Source organism: Furipterus horrens, unplaced genomic scaffold, assembly GCF_987537825.1.
Source record: "Furipterus horrens unplaced genomic scaffold, mFurHor1.1.pri manual_scaffold_9, whole genome shotgun sequence".
Taxonomy (NCBI): domain Eukaryota; kingdom Metazoa; phylum Chordata; class Mammalia; order Chiroptera; family Furipteridae; genus Furipterus; species Furipterus horrens.
In genome coordinates, this window is record NW_028327179.1 from 49,683,475 (window position 1) to 49,707,862 (window position 24,388).

The 24,388-nt window shown below is 38.1% G+C and overlaps 1 protein-coding gene across 3 annotated transcripts in view; it reads right to left on the reverse strand.

The window, feature by feature from the left end:
- The window catches only part of RELN (reelin), a 650,203-nt gene that overhangs the window by 74,524 nt on the left and 551,291 nt on the right, over positions 1–24,388 (reverse strand). For all 3 annotated transcript variants that reach the window (XM_090287313.1, XM_090287314.1, XM_090287312.1), the window contains exons 34-41: positions 23,904–24,177; positions 20,211–20,351; positions 19,927–20,104; positions 9,701–9,785; positions 8,703–8,885; positions 6,614–6,785; positions 6,412–6,514; positions 2,297–2,526 (exon numbers count right to left, since the gene is read on the reverse strand). In XM_090287313.1, coding sequence (XP_090143439.1) covers positions 2,297–2,526; positions 6,412–6,514; positions 6,614–6,785; positions 8,703–8,885; positions 9,701–9,785; positions 19,927–20,104; positions 20,211–20,351; positions 23,904–24,177 — 1,366 coding nt within the window. The remainder of the gene's footprint in view (positions 1–2,296; positions 2,527–6,411; positions 6,515–6,613; positions 6,786–8,702; positions 8,886–9,700; positions 9,786–19,926; positions 20,105–20,210; positions 20,352–23,903; positions 24,178–24,388) is intronic.

Genomic DNA, 24,388 nt, shown 5'->3' on the forward strand with positions numbered 1-24,388 from the left:
AAATTCTTTTTTTTTTGCAGAAACTGTTGAAGACAGTTCGAAAGATAGGTTTATACCATTGTGAGAGTGGGCATGCCTCCTTAACATATTAACTTTCTTTTCATAGAAATAAAAACAACATGGAATACAAATAACATGATGGTCTAAGTTCTGTACCTTTACAACTGGAGGAGGTATATTTTAAACTGAAACCCAATACCAGTCAGTGAAAATATGGGTATCTGCATTTCTTGTTCACATTTCCAAATTATATCACCATGCCTCATTTGCAAATATAGCCTCGTGGACATAACCGAATGATAAGTGAGGCAGGCTCCATGACACCGGAACACTGTCCTGGAGTGAGTCTCTTCACGCAGAACCTCTGATTGGCAGATCTTTGTGGCCTTATTTCCTGCTCCTTTAAATAGTATTATTTCCATGTGGGAACTTGCTGAAACAAGTCTCAGTTGTCAAAACAATCTGAAGTCATGGCCTACAACCTATATGTAGGATTGTTTCCTATTTAATCTGATGCTTACCTGGGCAATTAAAGGAAATTAGAGGTCTATTAAAGAAAAAACCTAAATCTTCTCAGCAATACTATAGCGCTCATAATATTGGTCATAAGTGCCTAAGTAATGGGCTCTCCAGGCTTTTTCCCTGCCTACACTGCCTATAAGCAGGGATTTGGGGCAGACATGCTTCTGTTGCAATACTTGGCTTTCTGGCCATAGTTGATTGGTTCAGATTTTCTTTTATAGAAGTGTGGAATCATGAATTCCAGAAAATGAGAGCTGTGGTTGCTGAATGGTATTAATATCAGCAGGATAAAAATGAGGATCGCAACTTTTGTTGCTGATGGCTTCATACTTCCTGAGCGGAGTTGATGTTATTATTCCCCATCATGTTTCCAATAAATTCTTCCACTTTTTTACTATGCCTCTCCATATTTCTTGCAACATATAATCTTAAATAATACAACCGATTTTGGATAAAAAGTTTTTCCTGAGCTACCCCATGACCAATTTTTTTAAGGACCAGCTCACCTCCCCACCCCTCTCCACCCCTGTAGTAGTTTTCTGGTTGTGCTGTCTGAATCCTCAATTCTATCTGATCCTGTGGTCTCCAGAGACTCCTTGCCTTCTCAGCTGTCACTTCTAAAGATCCTTGAGGACATTTTGCTTAGTAATGCTTTAAGAAGAAAGACAGTCTATTAAACTAATATCCTGCTGTAAATAGCAAAAATTAATAAATAATATATTCAACACAAAATCTTAAAGCCCTTAACAATTAAATTCTAGAAATTATGCTGATTATATGAAATGTGAATAGAGATTTATGTTAAAAAAAACTTCAGACTTTTGAAAGTTCTCTTTCGCCCTTCAGGAAAAGTACTAGTAGTTTTGCTTGCAGACCCAAGACTTCTAATTATGCTGAGTTTCATATTAGGAATATAAATCTATTTCCATCTAGAAAGTATGATATTAATACTTCATTATTTTTTGACATGCCCTGAAATAATAAGTTCTTTATTCTGAGGCAAAAGACAAATTTTAAGGCAGGGTGCTTTGTTGACTTCCTTTCTTTATTTACTTATACTGCTAGTTTCATTTTTTGAACTATATTTTTCATTTCATTTCTGTTAGAATTGAAGCATTTCAACCTCAAATAGCTTTTCAATAAAAGAGTATAATATAGGGAGAGGCAAAAGTAGGTTTACAGTTGTTCATACAGAAAATAAAACAATAATTAATAAATAATAATACAAGAATAAATTCTGTGTTTCACATACTCACAACTGTAAACCTAATTTTGCCCATCCCATATATGTGACAATAATGCTGAGAGAGGCTGAAAAGCTAGACATGCCTGGGGGAAGAATGCTAACATTTTTTTAAAGAGACACTAAAATATTCTGTGGGCTTCCATCTTCCACATGTGTCTTCTCCTGGCGTGAGAAACATAGGTAGATATTTGAAAGTCATACAATTCTAACTGCATTTATATTGTGAAGGAGGAGGGAGTGTGATAGGGTTACAACATTAGGGGAAAACCATCTTTCTGTTGCTTTCTAATTGATCTAATAAAGACCCATGGGGATATGAACTCCCTGTGCACTCTTAAAATCTTCAAATCGTAAGTTAACAGCACGTTAGCTCAGTGTTCTATGTTTTAAACATACATCAGTCTGTTTCAAGTAGAGAACTGAATAAGAAACATATGGTGGACATTTCCCTCTGATCAAGTCAATGATGATTACAGGAAGAAAACTGTCAATGAAAAATAAATGTGGCACGAAGCAGTGGATCCTTACCCACAAAGGTGCAGTTTCCCAAAGTGCACAACCTCTCTCCTCCAGCCCTGAGTGGTTCCCGCATAGTAGGTGCTGCTTGGGTGGTGCTCAGTGGAGCACAAAGAGCTGACATGGTTGCTGCTGTGGTAGCAGAGGGGAAGCAGCAGGTGCCAGGTCGCTCCAAAGTCCCTTGAAAATTCCAGCTTTACTGGATCAGCAGATGAGCTATCAGTTGAGCACCCCACATTGATCTTGGGGAAGAAGAAAAAATGATACAGATTAACTCAAAGCAACAAGACCTGAAATGATTCACCACTTCATTATTTTCTTGAGTCCATTTTCCTGGGAACTGTCTTGCTGAAATATTTAACACTATGAAATTCTGTTTGCTTGAATAATATCATATATTACCTTGAAATAATACTTTTTTATAAAGCACCTCAACTGGTCTCATGAAAAATTTATTTTCCCTCATTTTATAAAAAACTAGGAAGTGGGTAAGGCAGAGGCTGGCACAGAATTCCAAATCTTACCTTTGGCCTACTTTCATAGCCAAGCCAAGTAAATAGTAATAAAAAGACTATTGCCCTAATTCTAACCATGAGTTTTCTTGAGTCTGCTAGACAGGAAGACCTTCTATTTTCCTTCTGGGGACACCTTCAGAATACATGTAATCCTACTTTTGCACAAGGAGAATCTTCAACATGTGTTTAATATTAAAACACCATTTCCCTGGCATGGGGAAAGCATTCTCAGAAAGACCTTTTTCACCATTAAGGAAATAACCATTCTATTCCTTTTCCCATGCTTTCAAGTAAATTAAACTAAGACTTAATTAAATAAATGCATGTGATTTTGCCTATGAAATTTTTTCCTCTTCCCACGGGGATTAACATTTTCTTGCTATCATAGCAACCAGGTCAGATATATTTATATCTATATTTATATAATATATTGATTATTGTTGGACTTACTCGTCTTACTTTCTGGTGAGTAAATTGTTGAGATTTGATAATCTTTTTAACTATAGGCATTTGTTTATACATGGATTCTTTTGAAAAGAACTCTTTTTATAAAAAAATTATTTTTTTGTTTATTTTTAGAGAGAGGGGAAAGGAGAAAGAGAGGGAGAGAAACATCACTGTGTGGTTGCCTCTCACTCGTGCCCTGAACTGGGACCTAACATGCAACCTACTCATGTGCCCTGACTGGGAATTGAACCAACGACACTTGGTTTGCAGCCTGACGCTCAATCCACTGAGCCACAGCAGCCAGGGTTTGAAAAGAACTCTGAAAAGCCAGAGGTGCTACTTTTTTATTAACAGTCAAAGCATAATTGTTAGAAAATATAACAGAAAGTTATATAAGTAACTTAGAATAAAATCAGAAAATATAACAGAAAATTTAGAATAGATACAGAATAATTTCTTTGCTAAGGCATCATTTGGTCCCTGGCTTTTGAGATGTAAGAGACAACTTTAATTTAGAAGATACAGAGAGGTAATCTAAAACAAAATTTCAAACCTGTGTTGATGCCATTACATACTATTTTAAGTAAATCTGCCCAATGGTTGGTATGGACCCCATACGACACAAGTACCTTTGGAAGTTAATACTATTGAACATTGGTATATTGCACCTTTGGTTCTGCTGACTTTATCTAAGTGTTTGAAATACATAAAGAGTTTTTGAAAAAATATTATTAATTTGCTTTCTTAAAAAATATAGTTCATAAATATTAGTGAAATAAAGAGAAATTATTTTTTTAAATGCAGTATTATTTTATCTGTAAAATTCACGACACCATGGTAAATATTACATAAGTGTGATGGCATAATATAAAGTTACATTGGCTTGGATCCTAAATAAAACATATAATTTATGAAAATAATAATACTAGGTTCTTTTTTATATTTATAATGTTTAAAATAAGTTATTTCAACAGTTTCTCATTATAGTAGGTGGGGAGATTATGTTATAAATAAAGGACAAAAATTAAAAATAAACCTTAGTATGACAATTGGTTCTGCTAATAAAAATGAATTGCGATATAAAACCCCTTTTGTCCCAAATGCATGAAATTATCTGAGCTTTTCCTTCTCTTTCCTAAGTTTTGTATGAGATAAAATTTAAAGCATTTTTAAAGTACATTTTATTGATTATGTTGTTAACAGCAGTCCCAGTTTTATTTTTCCCAGTTGCTTCCCTCTGCCCAGTAACCCTGTTCCCCCAGCAATCCCACCCTCCTTAGTTCATGTTCATGGGTTGTGTACATAAGTTCTTTGGCTTCACCCTTTCCTACATTATTCTTAACTTCCCCCTGTCTATTTTGTACCAACCAATTATGCTTCTTAATCCCTGCCCCGTTTTCCCATTTCTCCCTCTTCTCCCTGCCAGCTGATAACCCTACAAAAGATCCCAATACCTATGATTCTTTCCTATTCTAGTTTGCTTAGTTGGATTTTGTGTTTATCTTTTAGATTCAGTGGTTGATAGTTGTGAGTTTGTTGTCATTTTAGTGTTCACAGTTTTGATCTTCTTTTTCTTAAGTGAGTAGCTTTGACATTTCATATAATAATGGCTTGGTGATAATGAACTCTTTTAGCTTTACCTTGTCTGGAAAGCACTTCATCTGCCCTTCCATTCTAAATGATAACTTTGCTGGATAGAGTAATCTTGGTTGTAGGTACTTGCTTTTCATCACTTTGAATACTTGTTGCCAGTCCCTTCTTGCCTGCAAAGTTTCTTTTGAGAAATCAGCTGATAGTCTTATAGGCACCCTTTTGTAGGTAACTCTCTGCTTTTCTCTTGCTGCTTTTAAGATTCTCTCTTTATCTTGAACCTTTGGTATTTTAATTATTATGTGTCTTGGTATTGTACTCCTTGGGTCTAGCCTTTTTGGGACTCTCTGTGCTTCCTGGACTTGTATGTCTACTTCCTTCGCCAAATTTGGGAAGTTTTCCTTCATTATTTTTTCATATACGCTTTCAATTTCTTGCTCTTCCTCTTCTCTTTCTGGTACCCCTATGATTCGGATGTTGGCACGTTTAAAGTTGTCACAGAGGTTCCTAAGCCTTTCCTTATTTTTTTCAATTCTTGTTTCCTCATTCTGTAACGGTTGACTGTTTTTTTTCTTCCTTATGTTCCAAATCATGGATTTGAATCTCGGTTTTCTTCCCTTCACCATTGGTTTTGTGTGGGTTTTCCTTTGTTTCAATTAGCATAGTCTTTACTTCTTCCCTTACGTGACTGCCATACTCAAGTATATCTGTCAAGCTTGTGAGCATCTTTATCACCAGTGTTTTGAATTCCACATCTGTTAGGTTGGCTATCTCCTCATCGCTTAGTTCTTCCAGTGGAACCCTGATCTGTCCCCCTTTTTGGGCCATACTTCTCTGTCTTCTCATCTTGACAGGCTCCTGTGTTTGTTTGCCTCTGTGTCTTAGGTAGAGCTTTTGCTCCTGGGATGCTGTAAGGGGCAGAGTCTTAGGTATCCATCAGTACAAAGCAACCTGCTTCACCACATTGTGGTGCTGTATGTGGGGGAGGGGTCTGAGAGGGAACAATGCTGCTTGCTCAGCACTCACCCCTTTTCCAGGCATTTCTCCCACTTTCCTATGGGACTGGTGCCTCTCTTACTATTGCCCTGGCTGTCGTTCCCAGAGTGGGTGGGTCTGTGGATGTTCTAGGACTGTGGGTGCCCTTTAAACAAGCAGACTCTGCTGGGAACCGGCAGTTTCTTCCCCTGCCCCAGCCCTCACTGGCCTGCACAGTCAGAAGCAATGAGGCTTTATTTTTCTGGTGCTGAGACCGTGAGCTGTGCAGTCTGGCCATGAGCTGGGAATGCTCCCCAGGTGTCCCTGCCCACTTTTTAAAACATGTGACTGTGCTTTCTGCTGCCGCCACCTCTGCCACCACACTGCGTCCTCTCTACCCCTCCTGTCTGGATGAGTATTTCTTCTTTATATCTTTGTTTGTTGGACTTCCATGCAGCTTAATTTTCTGGAACTTCTGGTTGTCTCTAGTTTTGAGGTAGTTGTATTCCTTAATTGTGGAGGGAGACCTAGTGTGTCTGTCTAGACCTCCATCCTGGCCGGAAGTCTCTAAATCATATTTGATAGAACAAAGTCACATACCTCAAACTGTATGATGGTGTTCTCATTCACACTGAGGTCCCGTGTGGTAATAGAATGCTCACCAACTTCATTTGAAACAAACACCATGGCTGAATCTTCCTCACTGTTATACAGAAAAAACAAGGAATCCATTTAGGCAACAGTTCATTGTGATTTGTATAGAGCAGTGGTTTTATTTTTAGTTTCTTAATTCAAAACTTACGGCGCTCCCTTTGAAGAATATGGGCAATAGAGACCAATGTTACCACCAGGATAGAAAAACCAATTGTCTTCTCTGGGTCCAAAGTCAAATGTATCCAGAAGCATCACAGGGTTGTTTAAATTATTCCCATCAATAATGAAGTCATCAATGATCCAGATTTCTTCTTTCTTACCTACAGCATTTTGGGATAAAGCATGTTTTTCCAATGTTGAAAATCAGATGGACATTTTGCTCATTGAAAAAAAGAACAGAAGGACCTCAGTAACAAGATGCCTCTTCACAAAGTAATACTAACTATACAACAGTGTATTTACAGTGATTATAGTAACAGTGTGAAACAAATTAAGCTTTCAATTATATTAAATTGACACTGAATGGTGCAGCCTTATTAATTCAAGAAACATGTGACAAACAGCTTGTGAAAGTATGCTGCCATTTCTGTCATAGTTGTGCTACAGACCCTCCCACTGGCAAGAATAAGCTTTGAGTTTGTTTTTGTGGTTTTGGGGAATATATAAGATGTCTGGATCTGTGAGGATGGGCAGTCAGCCTGCAGACTAAGAATGGAGGAATACTAACAAGTCTATCCAAGGAGTAACTTATGACTTTTTAGTTAACCCATGGTTTAACATCATGCTTTTGTCAGGATGAAGGCCCATGGCTATTAAAACATTGTGTAATGCATAATTTTATTTAATTATAAAAAACTATACAGAATAAAATACTGTTATATACTGTATTTTTTCTTAATGCTTTTCTAAATATCTATGTTTATTTAAAGATATGTAGAAATATACAGAAAACTAGTAATATCACTCCTTGGGCTGTCATAAAATTTGATTCTGTGACTTAGGCTGGGTGTTTAAGGAAGATATTACTAAGCAGAAAAGAAAGGTCGACCCAGTCTGCTTTTGTAAAAAACACTGTTTACGTTGAACTGCAAACAAGGTAGTAAGACCATGCCAAGCAGAAACCTCAAGGTTTTCCAGGGTTGCTTTTTTACTGATTCTTACTATTAGTATAATTCTTACAAAGTCTAAAAAATAATCTGTAAACAGGAGCCCATGGAAACAACCTGACGATTTAAATGGTTTTCTCTCTCTCTCTGTGTATACATATATACACATATATACATATGTGTATACAGTTTTGAAAGCAGTTGGTGAAAACAATAAAGAAATATCAGGTAAGCATTCAAACATAACACAAAGACAATAATGTCTGAATTGTGAAACTGGCTGTATTCCTTTTTGGATTTTTATTTGGATTAAATACAAAAGACTACATTTAATATAAATATAAAAGGTCAAAAACATAAAGGATTATGTTTTCTGTTCACAACAAATTAAAAGTATTTATTTTGACTTATAAGTTATACAGGAAACACTCAGATTAGATTTTAGAGATGGCAGTATATTTTTCTTATTTACTTCTGTGTTACCTCTGTAAAGAATCTACTTAATATATCTCCATGCTTACATAGGCCATTAAATGCATAATTTGGTAGAATCTGGTCCTTTATAATCAGCAGTAAATAAAAATATAGGATGCAATAAACATTAAAAAATTGTAGAATCATTTTCTTTAACCATTTGAACATGCTATTAAATTATACAATCCCTTTGACTTGTCAGCTGAAACAAGTGTACGTGATAAGAATATTTCAAATTTCTAAGGCATTATCTCCTTGGTGTAAGTCCCTCTCACTATGTCATGGCATTTTGCTATAATCTATCTCACTAATAAAATGCCACACTCAAAGAACTATGTATTCCTAAATGATTTCAGCAAAAATAGTTACAGTTGATGAGTGCCTAATGGTAATGCTGAATAATTTTTTAAAAACCTTAGATCTGTGAGAAGATTCAGCTATATTTACATCATCAAGAGAATTTATGAGTCAAATATGAAGGGATAATAAGGATACATGCGAAGTTAAATATTCATTGAGACTCCTCAAAAGTGAAGCATGTAAAATGTGTGTGATGAATAGCTAAACTACTCAGGTGATAAACACTTCCTCCCACCTTAGAAACAAACATGTTAACATGCCATAGTTTTAATCATAAGAGAACATATTCATTTTTACCATTATTATAAGGTTGCCAGAGTCTAAATCTTGTAGCATTGGTTTGGGCAGTATATGGCAAGGGAACATTAATGAAAAGTATGTTGGTCACTTGAGGGAAATAAAATTCATCCATCAGGTGCCAGGTGATTCCCCCATTGACAGAGAATTGTAATAAAATAGAGTGCGACCTCTCTGGCGTACCTAAAAAGAAGATAACACAGGTATAAAATAAACTGTGCTAAATATGGGAAAACAGTATGCTCTTAGACTATTCTTTTGGCATCAATGCATAAGCTGACTTATATTCACATAGAAGTTGTATAGTCCAAATGCATCAGAGGCAACAAAGTGATGACAGGTTGAATTTTCTGTATGAATATATCTCAAAAAGTACAATAAATCTTGTATTTTCACACAATAGTTTCTCCCTCTCTTCCCAGCTATAAACACACATCTTTCTGTGTTTTATTTAGGAAATATTACATTAAAATTTTTTTATTCTATAGGCATCACAACTTTACAAAGGGTCAAACATTTAAATCTCAGGATATAATAAAAAATCTACTTGAAAATTTGTTACATTCAAATGGCATTATTTGTCAAGAAAGTTTTCTAGTTAATATAAAAAGGTCAAAATGATAGAGTTGGCTTTTTTGAATTCATGTCTGTTAAAGAAAATCCAAAATTTGTATAAGTTAAAGAACTTTTAAAATTCTTACAGCTAGATAGTGGTGGAAAAGGCTCAGGGATATGATAAATTTAACTACTACAGAACTAGTATGATTACTATAGCTATATGAAATTATTATAAAATCAGTTATCTTTACCCTTACATTAAGATAAGTTTTATTATATAAGAACACTTGTGAATATTTATGTAGTCTAATTTATTCTAGTTTTTCCATATAACAAAATTTATGGACCTTAAATACATTATCTCTTTGTGGATAAGAAACTGCATGTGGGGGAGTTTTCTTAAAGGGAAATAATAAAATCATACCATAGAAATGACTTACCTTTTGCTATAAATCTAAGTGAAAACTGGACATACATGGTATTGGTACAGTCTAGATCTCTTGAAATAAGCATCCTTAGTCCTTCCTGGAAACAAAAATATGTATGCTAAATAATCTTATTTCATTTGAAAAATTATTTTTCTTTGATTTTTATACACCTAACTTGGATCAGCTAAGTAACTGATATGTACACATAATGATAAAGAAGCCATATTCGGTCCAGTTTAAAAAGAAAAATGGAGATCCAAGATGACAGAGGAGTAAGTGAGAGCTGTGCTGACCTACTCCCAGGACCAGTCTGGAATTGCAGCTGAATTATAGGGAGGTCATCTGGAATGACCAACTAAGCAGTGGCCAGAGAGAAGCCTTATAACCACAAAAAGTCAGAAGAAATTGCTTCATCACAACGTGGCTGGTATGGAGTGTGGAGGAGACACAAGAGGGCTGGCTGGGCTCCCACTGGTGGCAGCTGAAGTGCTGGAGGGAAATTTCTGTATTTCACTATTTCTGCATTTCAAATCTCAAGTTTTACTGTTCCACTTTCCTACTACATTTTACCTTCCTCCTGCTTCTTCTTTTTTTTTTTAATTTTAATTTTTTCTTGTCTTAGCCTGGTTTCCATTTCTCACTTTTAGTATTCCTTCTTCCTTTATCCTTTCAAAATCATTTCTCTTTCCTCTAGATCTCTTAAGCTTTTCTTTCTTTCTCTTTTCCTTCTTATTCCTAACCCACCTACATTAATCTTTGCTCTGTTGTTGTTATTGGTGTGGTGGATCTCTGTCCTCAATTTGGTTCCTATTTTTTTTCAGTTTTCTTTTTTTATTTTTTTCCTTTCCTCTTTCTCTCCCTCCCTCCCTCTCTCCCCCACCCCCTCTCTCTAACCCAAAATGACCCAGAATAGCCTCAGCAATATTGAGGGAAAAAAAGTAGGAGGAATCACAATACCTGATATCAAATTATGTTATAAGACCACTGTAATCAAAACAGCCTGGTACTGGCATAAGAACAGACACACAGATCAATGGAACAGAATAGAAAGTCCAGAAATAAACCCAGGTCTCTATAGTCAAATATTTGACAAAGGAGACAGAAGCATAAAATGGAGTAAAAATAGCTTCAATAAATGGTGTTGGGAGAACTGGAATGGTACATGCAAAAAAAAAAAAAAAAAAATGAAACTAGACCACCAACTTACATCATACACCAGGATAAACTCAAAATGGATAAAAGACTTATACATAACCTGTAACATCACAAAGGTCTTAGAAGGAAGCATAGGCAGTAAAATTTCAGATATCCCACACAGCAATATTGTTGCCCATACATCCTCTAGGGCAAGGGAAATAAAGGAAAGAATAAACTAATGGGGCTACATCAAATTAAAAGGTTCTGCACAGCTATAGAAAACATCAAAATAAAAAGGGAACTTACAGTATGGGAAAACATATTTTCCAATGATACCTTGGAAAAGGGTTTGATCTCCAAAATATATAAACAGCTCATACAAATCAACGCCAGGAAGACAAACAATCCAACTGAAATATCGGCAATGGACCTGAACAAACACTTCTCCAAGGAGTACATATACAAGGCCCATGGGCATATGAAAGGATGCTCAACATCATTACACATCAGAGAGATGCAAATTAAAACAACAATGAATAGAACAACAATTTTGTAAAAAGCCACAATGAGATACCACCTCACATCCAACAGAATGGCCATCATTAACAAATCAACACACAACAAGTCTTGGCAAGGATGTGGAGAAAAGGGAATCCTAGTGCACTGTTGGTGAGAATGCAGACTGGTACAGCCACTGTGGAAAACATTATGGAATTTCCTCAAAAAACTAAAAATTGAACTGCCTTTTGACCCAGTAATTCCACTGCTGGGATTATACCCTAAGAATCCTGAAACACCAATTCAAAATAACATATGCACCCCTATGTTCATAGCAGCACTATTTACAATAGTCAAGTGCTGGAAACAGCCTAAGTGCCTACCAGTATGAATGGATCAAAAAACTGTGGTACATTTACACAATGGAATACTACAGAGCAGAAAGAAAGAAGGAACTCCTACCTTTCTTGACAGTATGGATGAACCTAGAGACTATTATGCTAAGTGAAATAAGCTAGGTGGCAAAAGACAAATACCATATGAACTCACCTATAAGTGGAACTTAGTGAACAAAATAAACAAATGAGCAAACTAGAACCAGAGGCATGGAAACAAGGGACAAAATGACAGTGACAAGAGGGGAGAGGAAAGGGGGTTAAAGGGAGAAAAGGGGGGAAGGGGTCTAGTCAAAGAACAAGTATAAAGGACCCACGGACATGGACAAGAGGGTGGGGATTGACTATGGGAGCAGGTGTTGTGTGGAGCAGGGGAGAGGAATTGGGACAGCTGTATAAGAACAACAATAGGAGGGGGAGAGAGAGAGAGAGAGAGAGAGAGAGAGAGAGAAAGAGAGAGAGAGAGAGAGAGAGAGAGAGAGAGAGAGAGAGAGAGAGAGAGAGAGAGATGGGTAATTTATATTTTCCTAAGGGCTTTCATTGCCTATGCCTGAATGACACAATTTCATTATCTCAATGCTAAATCACACTTTACTATGACTATAAAAAGCAGTGCAGGAGAGAAACAAGATGGCGGAGGACTAAGTGGAAGCTACACTAACTTCCTCCCAGAACTAGTCTGGATTTACAACATAATTTTGGAGAAATAATCTGGAATAACCAACCGAACACCAGCTGGAGAGAAGTCTTATAACCATGGAGAGACAGAAAAGGCCGTTACATCACAACGTGACCGGTAGGGAGTGCGGAGACGCGGAAGGGCTGGCTGGGCTCACACGGGTAGCAGCTGAAGGGACTGAGAAACAGCTCAGCAGCCCGGGATTCCCCCTGAGAAGGGCAGGGTCTAAACCCCCAGCTGGGCTCTCCAGCCTACAGCAACAGAGTGGAAAGTAAAATAGTATCCAGCTGAGAAAAGCGAAAAGCCACAGGGTTTCTTGCTAGCTGGAGAGAAACAGCTGGAGAAAAAGAGCTCTTAAGTGGATCACATATGAAAATATTCTGCCCCCACTTACCCTGGGCACAAGCAGAGGGAAGACAGAGAGGACAGGAAATGCTTGGGGAGAACTTGGTGTGGTGGCTTTGAGGGGAGAGCTGGGGAAGTGGCCGACCAGGTCCCAGTGCTGACTCATCCCCACACTGCAGGCAGACCATTCCCGGCCAAGTTGCGTCAGCCTGAGGGGAAGCAAAAGCCCTGCCTACAGGAATTAAGCTGCCACACCCACGGTCCTTAAGCCTGATGGCTAATCACAGATTGAATAGATTAACAACTAAAGGAGTCAGACAAAGGCAGTAGATCCCTGGAAGTCTCCAACAGGCTGCCTAGGCCCAGACTGGTACAGGATATGACGCCACCAGGGGCAGATCCAGGAAGTGCAGATCATTCTAAGAAGCACCAACAAACAATAAGAGTCACAAAAATGGGGAGACAGAGAAACAACCCCCCATTGAAAGGAAAGGTAGAGTCCCCAGAAAGAGTGCTAAATGAAATAGAGGGGAGCCAACTATCAGATATGGAATTGAAAGCATGGATTATGGAGAAGCTCAATGAGCTCAGCGGAAACTACAAAGAACTCCAGAAAAACTACAGTGAACTCCAGAAGAACTATAAGGAACTTACTGAGAATTATACCAGCATCAAAAAGGACATGGAAGCTATCAATAAGAGCCAGGAGGAAATGAAGAATACGATTTCTGAATTGAAGAACACAGTAGAAGGAATTAAAAACAGGCTAGAGGAAGCAGAAGATCGGATCAGCGAGCTCGAAGACAATGTAGATAAAAACTCACAGACAGTGCAACAAAAGGAAAAACGACTGAACAAGACTGAAGAGGCTCTAAGAGAGCTGCAGGACAACATGAAACGTAATAATATCCGTATCATAGGAATTCCAGAAGGAGAAGAAGAGCAAGGGATAGAAAACCTCTTTGAAAAACTAATGACAGAAAACTTCCCTAACATGAGGAGAGAAAGAATCATGCAAGTCCAGGAAGCACGGAGGGTCCCAATGAAGATGAACCCCAACAGGCCCACTACAAGACACATCATAATTAAAATGGCAACATTCAAAGCCAAAGAGAGAACCCTAAAAGCAGCAAGAGAGAAACAACTAATAACATACAAGGGAGCTCCAATAAGGCTATCATCAGATTTCTCAGCAGAAACACTACAAGCCAGAAGGGAATGACAAAATATGTTCCAAGTAATGAAAAACAAAGGCCTACAACCAAGAATACTCTACCCAGCAAGGCTCTCATTCAAAATGGAAGGTGAAATAAGGAGTTTCCAAGACAAAAGAAGGCTAAAAGAATACATCTCCACCAAACCAGCATTGCAAGAGATGCTAAAGGGTCTGCTTTAAGAAGATGAAGAAACAGAGAGAGACAGAGAGGAACACGAGTACAAAGGGGGAAAATGACAATGAATAAGTACTGAAAGAAAGAAGGAACTTCTACCATTTGCAACAACATGATTGGAACTAGAGAGAATTATGCTTAGGGAAATAAGCCAGGCAACAAAAGAAAATTACCTTATGCTATCACCTGTTACAGGAAACTAATGAACAACACAAACAAATGAGCAAAATTGAACCAGAGGTATGTAAACAAGGAATAAACTAACAGTAACAAAAGGGGAGATGGGAGGGAGAGAAGTGGTAAGAAGGGGAAGGGTCTAGTCAAAGAACATGTATAATGACCCATGGACATGGACAACTGGGTGGAGACTGAATGTGGAAGAAGGGGGGGCAGGGTGCAGGGAAGCAAGAGGGGGAAAAAAGTGAGACAACTGTAATGGAAAAACAAACAGAAAAATTTTTAGTGGGGGGGAAAAATAAAAATATAAAGAATAGAAATGCAAGTTCAGTGAATATTAGAAGGACAAGGATTTTCCTTCACACTGTATATTTTTCTCCCTATCTGATCCCTCCAGAATTTTGCATTCTAAAGAAGTAAGTAATGACCTAAGTTTCTTTGCATAAAACTAATAAGACCAGCTGTTAATAGAGGTTTTTTGTTTTTTTTTTAAACTAAGACTTTGACTGGAATGTCATGTCTAAAGGAGACATGCTTGGGCTTTGGTTGTTACCAAAAAGCCCTGAGCAACTGGGACTGACTTTCAAAGGTAATAAAAGTCCACAAGATAAAAGGCCTGGTACCTTGGATGGATGAGTGGTCCATAGCAATCTTTCCAGGGAAGGAATGAAGGTTGTTTCCCTGAAAGATGGCTAGAAGGGACCTTAAGGCACAATGGAAAACCAGGAGGACCTGGAAAAGACAGGTGTTTACAGGCAAGGCTGAATGCCAGGTATGTGGCTCAGCTTCTGTGCCCCGAAGGGCAGACTGAAGGTCACCCTAAATGTTCCTTGCGTAAGTTCCAGCAATGCAAAACTAAAGATCATAAGTGATCATTTGCTGCTCTTGTTGTGTTTATGCAAATGAACAGGATAAATTAAAAATGGACTTAATGCAGTCCCTTTAATGACAAGGAGGGTAATCTTAGGGAGAAAAATCACGATTCAAGGAAGATCACAATGATCAGTGGTAGACTATAAAGTAGTGCAACTAACCGTCTTTAAAGTTTCTTTTCATTTAAAATTTGTTTTCATTTGGAAGTTAAACTATGTTTGTGGCATTATCAAAGATGTTTAATTTACAGGCAAGAAGAATGTCAAATGCCTTGCAACTGGATGTCTTTCCGATAAGACAGTCCTACAGATTTAGAGACTTGTATGTGGGTTATGTTACATAAATTAACATGTGTTTTCTGTTTTCAAAGGGCATAAGCCTACGATCTCATTACCTGAGTGATTGTCTGTACGTATAGGCCTCACTTAATCCTGTCTGCATTGCTGCCTCCTGAGACTCAATGGTTTGGCTGAACTAAGTGGCTGGGTTGGTGAAGAACGGGGTGGTCTGTGGGCTTCACTTTAAAACTGGTTTCTCTTTTCTATCCTAATGGCTTGGACAGAAAGAGCCCAGAGGCCTGACAGGGGGGAAACCTAAAATATATCCCTCAGTCGTCGTCGGCAGCCGTCCGTCTCGAGAGACGATGGTGTAGCTTCTTAAGAGTCTATCTGTACCGCCGAGAATGGCTGTGCAGTCCGACTCGGGAGTGACACGGTATCTGTCTCCTCCCGTGTTAAATCGACATCTTGCGATGACGCTGGAGTGTCCTCTCCAGTGAAGCTGAAGCTACAGAGCCTGGGCAGGGTGATATGGAGGGTCTGCTGTTGCCCATGCAGTCCAAACTAAGTATAATGGGCAAAAGGGTTTTGGACAGGTGAGATGTACCTGGCATACCTTCCTCCAAAGAAGCCCTTCTTTTCCCTAATGTGGGACATTGAAAAATTAATACCTGTCTTTTGTCAGCTAGTGGTTACGGATTGAATGATGTCCTTTAACCCCGTTGCCTCCGGAATACAACAAGGATGCCAGCCTGTTAAACCAAGCATGCCGTTGTCCAGAGACAGCCAACCAACCTGGAGTCTGCACGATCCTTCCCCATGTGGGAAGGCCACCCTCCCCTCCACACCCCCACTCTTATTAGGGATTTCTTGATCCATGGGTAGGTAGGACGACAACCATGTCCAGCTTGAAGCAGCTAGAGGAGCTCGAGACCTTCGTCCATTGTCTTTTATAAGATTGTAAAGGGTCTTAAGTCTGAGAGGGAGGGATTGATATTTTTTATTGTTAAAATATTTAACTAATTAATTATTTTTTTAAAAAAAGAAGAAGAATATATGAAAGGGTGAGACAGGAGAGCTTGTATGTACGACCCATGGGCATGGACTTGGGGAGGGGATTGTTGGGGGGTGCTGGGTGGAGGGGAGCAAAGGGGAAAAAATTGGAACTATTGTAACAATATAATCAATAAAATATACTTAAAAAAAAAGCAGTGCAAAAATGATAGCATTATATACCTACAGGCCTTTTTATGTTTTATATTATTTTATTCTAGTAAGTGGATTATTTATTTATTCCATCACCATTTGTCCCCCCTATAATCCTCTTGCACCTCTACCCACCTCTTCCCCCTTCAATCATCACACTGTTGTCCATGTCCATGAGTTCTTTTTCTTAAGAAATAGTCTCCTTTGATCACAGCATGCTGTGAGAGGACTAACGAGGAAACAGATGAAAAATGTGCCAAGTGCTCCTGCTAGAAGCTTGGAACTAATGGGTAACTTTCCAGGGTTTCAAGGAGTCTTAGGAACTTATTACTCCTTTGCACACTCTGACAGCCCTGGGAGCTCTCCTTCAGGTTGTCACAACCCCTCTAGTTGGTCAAGTTAAATAAGGCATAGCTAAGCAAGTCCTTGTGCCTTGGCTGTAACTGTTCATGCAGAGAAGCCAAGGAAGGAGGAAAATGATCACATTAGCTTTAATAATTTTTCTTCTGCTAATTAACTATTTCTGGTTGCCCTCGATTGACAGCTCCATAACTTGTCTTCTCCATGTGTACACAGGATTGCAATGACAGCCAGTAAAATAAAATTTCACTATGCAAATGTCCTATGGTCCAAACGGGCCTTTTAGTTTCTCAGCTGTGACTTCTGCATGAAATGTCTCCTAAGTAGTGGAGGGCTGTGTGATACTAAGTGGACACTGTCAACTGATTTCTTAATTATCAATCAACAAATATGAAATGTAATTTTAGCTAAGCAAATTCTTCCTGTTCTTCATAACATTATAGAGCACATTCCTCAATAGCTGAAAAATTTAAAATAGAACTGATTTTGTAATAGCAACCACATATTGTCTACAACATGCTGTGTTTTAAAATTGACACTCATTTTAAGCACCTAGCACTCTTTAGGGGAAAATATTATTATCTTCATGTTGCAGGTATGAAAACTGATAATCAGAGGGACAGTAGCTCTTTATAAGTGGTAATGGCAGGATTTGAACCTAGAAATATCAGAGTCTGTAACTTATCCTCATCCTTTGTAAGATACCAGGGTTTTGTTTACTAAATCATCTCTTGGTTTTGGGAGAAGAAATCCATAAAATATGAAATTTAGAATTTGATAGTTATTTAATATTGTGTGAGAAAGCAGCTACATTTAAACCCATCCTTGAACTTCATAAAGCATGAATTCAATCTACCAGGGTTGAAGGCAGTCATGTAAAATGTCTTATATTTCCAGTCTTTGTTTTTCTTTTATCCTAATAACTCAATGCCCTGCTCAGTCTATGACACCTGATCAATGCCTATTCTTCATGTGTCAGTGTCATTATACTCTCCCTCATACACTCACAAGCACTGAGCCTTGGATGTTTTTACATCTTGATGCCATGCGGAGGTTGAGGTTTTGGGGACAGGTGGCTTATTCAGCTTGTAATGAAAAAGCTTTGAGGTGGTTAGTTGATAGAATCAGCTAATAAACACCCCTTGCTAATATCAAGATAAAGGAATATGATTACCCTTTTCCTTGGATTATATAAGTTGTTCCATAAAAGGACCCATTTTACCCAGCATTTTGTAGGAACAATTTTATTGAATATGGTTATGATCTATAATATGAAAGAATCTTTCCTTTATATTTGCAATATCTGTTTATAGTTCAGTACTTGACACTGATAATTACATGGTGGATCTGTCAGGCCCTGCTTCTACATATATTCTAGTTTATGTGAATACTTCTTTTTTCATTCATTTTCCAGACTGAGTAATCCACTTGTGCTAAATATGAGGAATTATTTCTTTTTTAAACTACTAAGTTTTTTTTCCCATTGATTTCAGAGAGAGAGAGGAAGGGAGGGAGGGAGGAAGAATGGGAGAGAGAGAGAGATGTGTTGTCCCACTTATTTATGCATTCATTGGATGAGAAATGTGAGGAATTCTTTTGCATCCAATATGCTATTTTAACTGATACTACTACTGAATCTGTAAACATTAAAAAGAGACTATCATTTCATTTTTCATGAAAGAATGCCTTTCTAGGTCAAACTACAGCCTACTGAATGGCACGTACTGAGCCCTCTCTGCATCTTGCAGAGCTGAGGGATAATATGTCTAAGAAATGTAATGCTTGGCTGCCCTTGCACTTGGACGGCTAAAGGGGAATATAAAAGACCGTGTCTTCTTTGTTTTTAGGATCTAGGGACCAGGTTAATTTTACTGCTTTAAAAATTTATCAGGGAAAGTTATTTGAATTATAAAAAGTCACAAGGCTTCTCCTTTTTGGTCTTGTCAACTGTTTCAAACAGATCAGAATTGAGCTAGTGGTAATGACAGCTAAAGCCTTAGACAAAACTAAAACCACACAGACACACAACATACACAATACAACAACAATAACAAAAACCCAGTAGTTCCCACTCTGTAATGTTCTACCTCAATTTCTTTGGTTTTCTCATAATTCTTAGGGACTTGTAAATCTCCTAGACTCCCTAATTAGGTTTTCTTTCTCATCCAAAACTTGAGAAAATTCTGAATTTAAACAAGGATGATAGGCATCATCTATAATTGAAAAGGTTCCAGGGTGTCTAATTTTCAAGTGTTAGGTGTTAATCATTAAGTTTGTACAGAAACCCATGGAGATTTTTGTTAAAGATTTCATTTGCACACCTAGATTAGCTGGTTTTCCCATGCTGAGAGAGACTTGATATAGCTTGTATTCACATATGAAGATGTGCCAGCTTAGCACACAGTTTCACACAATTGTTTGTTATTTTTCTAACCAGAAATCTAGGATGAAATACAAAAAAATTCTAACAATGCTTGAGAATGCTATTTAACTTGATTTAAATGTTTGGTTTTCTTAAAGTCACAAAACGATTCTATAAAGAAATGAAAAGCAAAGACCTTTCACAAAACCACTTAAAATATTGCAAGTTAAATATCCAATAACACAAAGTGCTACATTCTAGGAGTGAAAATTCTAGAAAGTGCATCTGCATAATTTTTGTATCTAAAATTCAAGAAGAAAGTAAAGATGTCTGATTTTCAAAGTGGAGGAAAAATTTTATCCTAAGTGATCATAAATAATTCACTGAATAGAAGAGGAAACATAGTTTAGGCTAGAAGATAATAATTATGTGTAAAATAAAACATCATCTGAACAGATTCAGAAATTCATCTGTGTGGGGGAAAGACTGAAGAAAGGAATTTCAGTAGTTGTTTACAGAAGTAGAATCTTATCTGACCCCTTTAAAAATGAGAGATGTTCCAGATTTGATGGCTTCACCATTCAGATTCCCCCTTTCTGCACCATATATTTCAGGCCAAAGGTCAGGATGTAAGTTTCCATTGAAATCATCTTTAAGAATTGAGGGCAGAGGAATGATTGGAACACAGTAGGCTCCACCAAAGCCCCGGTCACACCTAAGAAAAAAAATGAGTGGAGAAAAGGCATTATTTGTGCTGAGTTCAAGAAGCCATTTTAATTTTTCCATTATAAAAAAAGAAATTTCCAGTTTTATTCACTTACACACAGCGTCCATCATCACAAATCCCTCGTCCTGAGCACATCCAAGGGCACCCTGAAGCCAGCACAACATTATCAATAGCCCAGGTGTCAGCTCCCACAGTGTAGTTGGCCTGAATCCACCTGAACCGGGTCCTGGGAGATCTAACCAAGAAAAGCACATTGAGTTTGACAAGAAACCTTAAAAACACAAGAACATTTAATTAATTAGTCAATTATATTGTTGTTCTATTATGATTGTCCCAATTTTCCCCCTTTGCTCTCCCCTGCCCCCCCCCCAGTCCATCCCCACCCTCCTGTCCATGTCCATGGGTCATTTATACCTGTTCCTTAACTAGATCCTTTCCTTTTTCCCCCTTATCATCCTCCCCCATCCCCTCTGGTCACTGTCAGTCTGTTCCTTGTTTCCATGTCTCTGGTTCTGTTTTGCTCATTTGTTTGTTTTGTTCACTAAGTTCCACTTATAGGTGAGTTCATATGGTATTTGTCTTTGGCCCCGCGGCTTATTGCATTTAGCTTAATACTCTCCAGTTCCATCCATGCTGTGTGAAAGACAGTTCTTTCTTTCTGCTGTGTAGTATCCCATTGTGCAAATGTACCAGTTTTTTGATCCACTCATTTACTGACGGGCACTTGGCTGTTTCCAGCACTTGGCTATTGCAAATAACGGTGCTATGAACATAGAGGTGCCTATGTTCTTTTGAATTGGTGTTTCAGGACTCTTAGGGTATAATCCCAGCACTGGAATTGCTGGGTCAGAAGGCAGTTTCCTTTTTAGTTTCTTGAGGAAATTCCATGTTGTTCTCCACAGTGGCTACACCAGTCTGCATTCCCACCAAGAGCACACTAGGGTTCCCTTTTTTCCACATCCTTGCCAAGACTTGTCGTTTGTTGATTTGTTAATGCTGGCCATTCTCATGGGTGTGAGGTGGTATCTTATTGTGGTTTTAATTTGCATCTCTCTGATGGCTAGTGATGTTGAGCATCCTTTCATATGCCTATGGGCCCTGTGTATGTCCTCCTTGGAGAAGTGTCTGTTCAGGTCCTTTGCCCATTTTTGGATTGGATTTCCTGTCTTCCTGGTGTTGAGTCATATGAGTTCTTTATAGATTTTGGAGATCAAACCCTTTTCCGAGGTATCATTGGCAATTATGTTTTCCCATACGGTTGGCTCCCTTTTCATTTTGATAATGTTTTCTTTAGTTGTACAGCAGCTTTTTAATTTGATGTAGTCCCATTTGTTTATTCTTTCCTTTATTTCTCTTGCCCTAGAGGATATTTTGAGGACATTTATTTTAATTCTCCTTTTGCTTTCAATTACCCTCCTCCAGGTTCCAGTTTCCTCTTCTTTAAGACACTTGGTTGTTGTACGAAGTGTTGGATACTATTTTCTCTTACACCACAAACAAAAGAGTAAAAAAGAGGCTTTAAAAATATTTCATCATTTCTTTCATACAAGAGTCTCTGAACATATGTGTGAGGTGGGAAAGTTATTTTGAACTATCGATTTATTGTGTGTTGGAACTACATGCAGAATTTTAGATTTTGCTTTCAGGTTTTCACTGCTCTTCAGAACTGGAAAAGAGATCCAGGATGATGAACATGAGGAAAAGTAGAGACCTTACAAAACTCTTGCCATGAGGACTCTGTTCTACTGACCCTAATGGTTTGTGAGAGAGTAAAGTGAAGCCCTTTTGAACTTCTGCCTCTAATTTGTTCCCTAAAGGTGAGGGCTGGAATGATGTGCTGCATCCTTATATCTCCTATTATACTTGAAGCCAGTTACTTGGAATATACTGTCAGAAGACCACTTTATCCTGAAATGCATACAGCCTTACCAAACAGCAGTAGCAGTCTCTCATTTAGGAACAGATTACACAGCAGAGAGTGCTAGTCAGTTATTTGGAATTTGGAACACAGTCTACTTTAAGTAGAATTTCAATAGTAACTTTTAAAGTGCTATCATTTCCCCTAAAAATGTTCTTCATGCAACAGAGCTGCTAGCACAGAGACTCTAATCATGTCACCATTCTGCTAAGGTCCCTCAAATGGTTCCCCCACACATGCAATGTCAGGGCCAAACTGCTTAAGATAACACACTTGGTACCTTCATCATCTGCTCTCATTCCTTGACTTAATCTTTCCCTACTTCTTGCCTCACAACTGTACTCTGACAGCACTATATCCTTGAATTTCCCCATGAACTCATACTTTTTCTGGTTCCTCTTATGAGCCCTCTTGTCTTGGGAAAGCTCTACTCACTTATTTATACTCAGCTCAGACATCAGTTCCTTCAGGAAGCCCTCTCTGTTTTCACAAATTGAGTTGTGTAGCACCCTCTCTGTTTTAGTAATATCCCTCACTATCATTTTATATCATATACAATTACTTATATGTCTCTTATCCTAAATAATACATTTGTGTATTGGCATCAGCTTATTTGTGTTGTATCAGAAGTCTAAAACACAACAGAGATTTAATAAATGTTTGTTGAATTTAATAAAGTGAATAAATAAACTATAAGTAAGCATCCTATAAAGCTCTGTGGTCCACAGGAAGCTATTTTAGGTTAAATTTTAAATGCTTTGGTTTCCTGAATTTGTTCTGTCATTCAGTCATGATTCTCTGAATCAAAATTGAACCAGGAAAACAAACAAACAAAAACCTGTAAGTCTTTCATACGGAGAGAGTCTGATGCAAGGAATTGTATGCACAGTTAGTGACAGAGCTGAAAGGCCAAGAAGCCAACAGGGGCAGTGAAGACATTAGCGTTTAGCAAAGTCAGGTAGCCACTATAAGTACAAAGTTGGAGGAACACAGGGTGGAGACGTTGCTGGTGTCCAGGAGTCAAGGCCACATGAAGGGCCATCTGTGGAGAGCTGGAGCCACTGAAGTTGGCCAACATTCACTTGAGGCAGAAAAGGAGAAGGAAGATTATCTTAACTTATCTCTATTTCTACCCTCCAGTCTTTTGCCAACATCTGCAGCTGTCTAAATCTATCAGGAAGCCAGCAGATACAGGAGGCTGGCAAATGCAGCCTGCAGAGTCCAACCTGCTTGCAATTAAGAACAGAGCAGTGGAGGGAAGAGGCAGGAGTCTGGGGGAGCTGTCCCGAATGGCACAATATCCAGCCAGCCACCACAGTACATCGTAGTGTCTAGAAAGATTCTAAAAAGGCTAACTGCCTAAACCACAAAAGTAGAAGCCTGCGATAGGCCCTAATATAACTCTTGAATGTAATCTGAAGTGCTGGTGAGGGAAAGAAAGATGTAGAACAATATGAACATTCCAAAAGAACCAACCTTTTATTCTTATTGTGGTACTGAGAGTTCAAACAAACGAACAAAAAACTGAAGATACTTTTCCATATGTGATGATTTCACATACTGCTTAATGTGCATAAGTATCTGTCTGGTTATTGGGAAGATACTTATTTTTACAATAGTTTAAAAATGAAATCTGGTAGGTAGCCTTCATGTTGCTGATGAACACAAAGTTCAGCCTTGAAAAACTTTTGGACCTCCTAACCATATTTAAAAATTGCAACCCAAAATTCCATGCACGTTTTTTCCTGGCACATTCTGTCCATAATTTTCATGAAAAAGTAATAGAATCGCCAAGTGGAATCACAATTATTTTCAAATTGGGCGACAGAAACCAAAAGTTCTGATATATAACTAAATGACAATTCTCACATGGTGGAGGGTGGAAGGTAGACAGTGATCCGCTTCCAATTCTGGAATCTTTCTGAGGTGTAAGTTGAACTTTCTGTGTAGTGCAGACAGCCAATGGTTGGAGGAACACACTCTTCAGTGACAAGATACCAGTCCCTGCCATTGTTTAGAGAATACTGGAGCTGTACACTGTGGGAGTTGCTGAAGGGCTTGCTACAGCCCATGCTCATTTCAAACTGCAAGAAGGTTGATGCTGACACATGAAAGTCCCACGTCTCAGCATAACGAGGTTTTCCTACAAAAAAGGAAAAAGTTTAACGGGCAGTGCATAATTGTGGTCTCTTTTCTTATTTAGCATTTATGTTTGTCATGAACACTTCTAGCAGCAAATGAAAATCATGTCTTATCCTTAAGGCCTCATATATGCTTTGACTTTATGTCTCATGGTAAGTATTTTTATTTGGTTAGCATAGACTTGAAAATATGGAAGGCAGCTAACTGGAAAA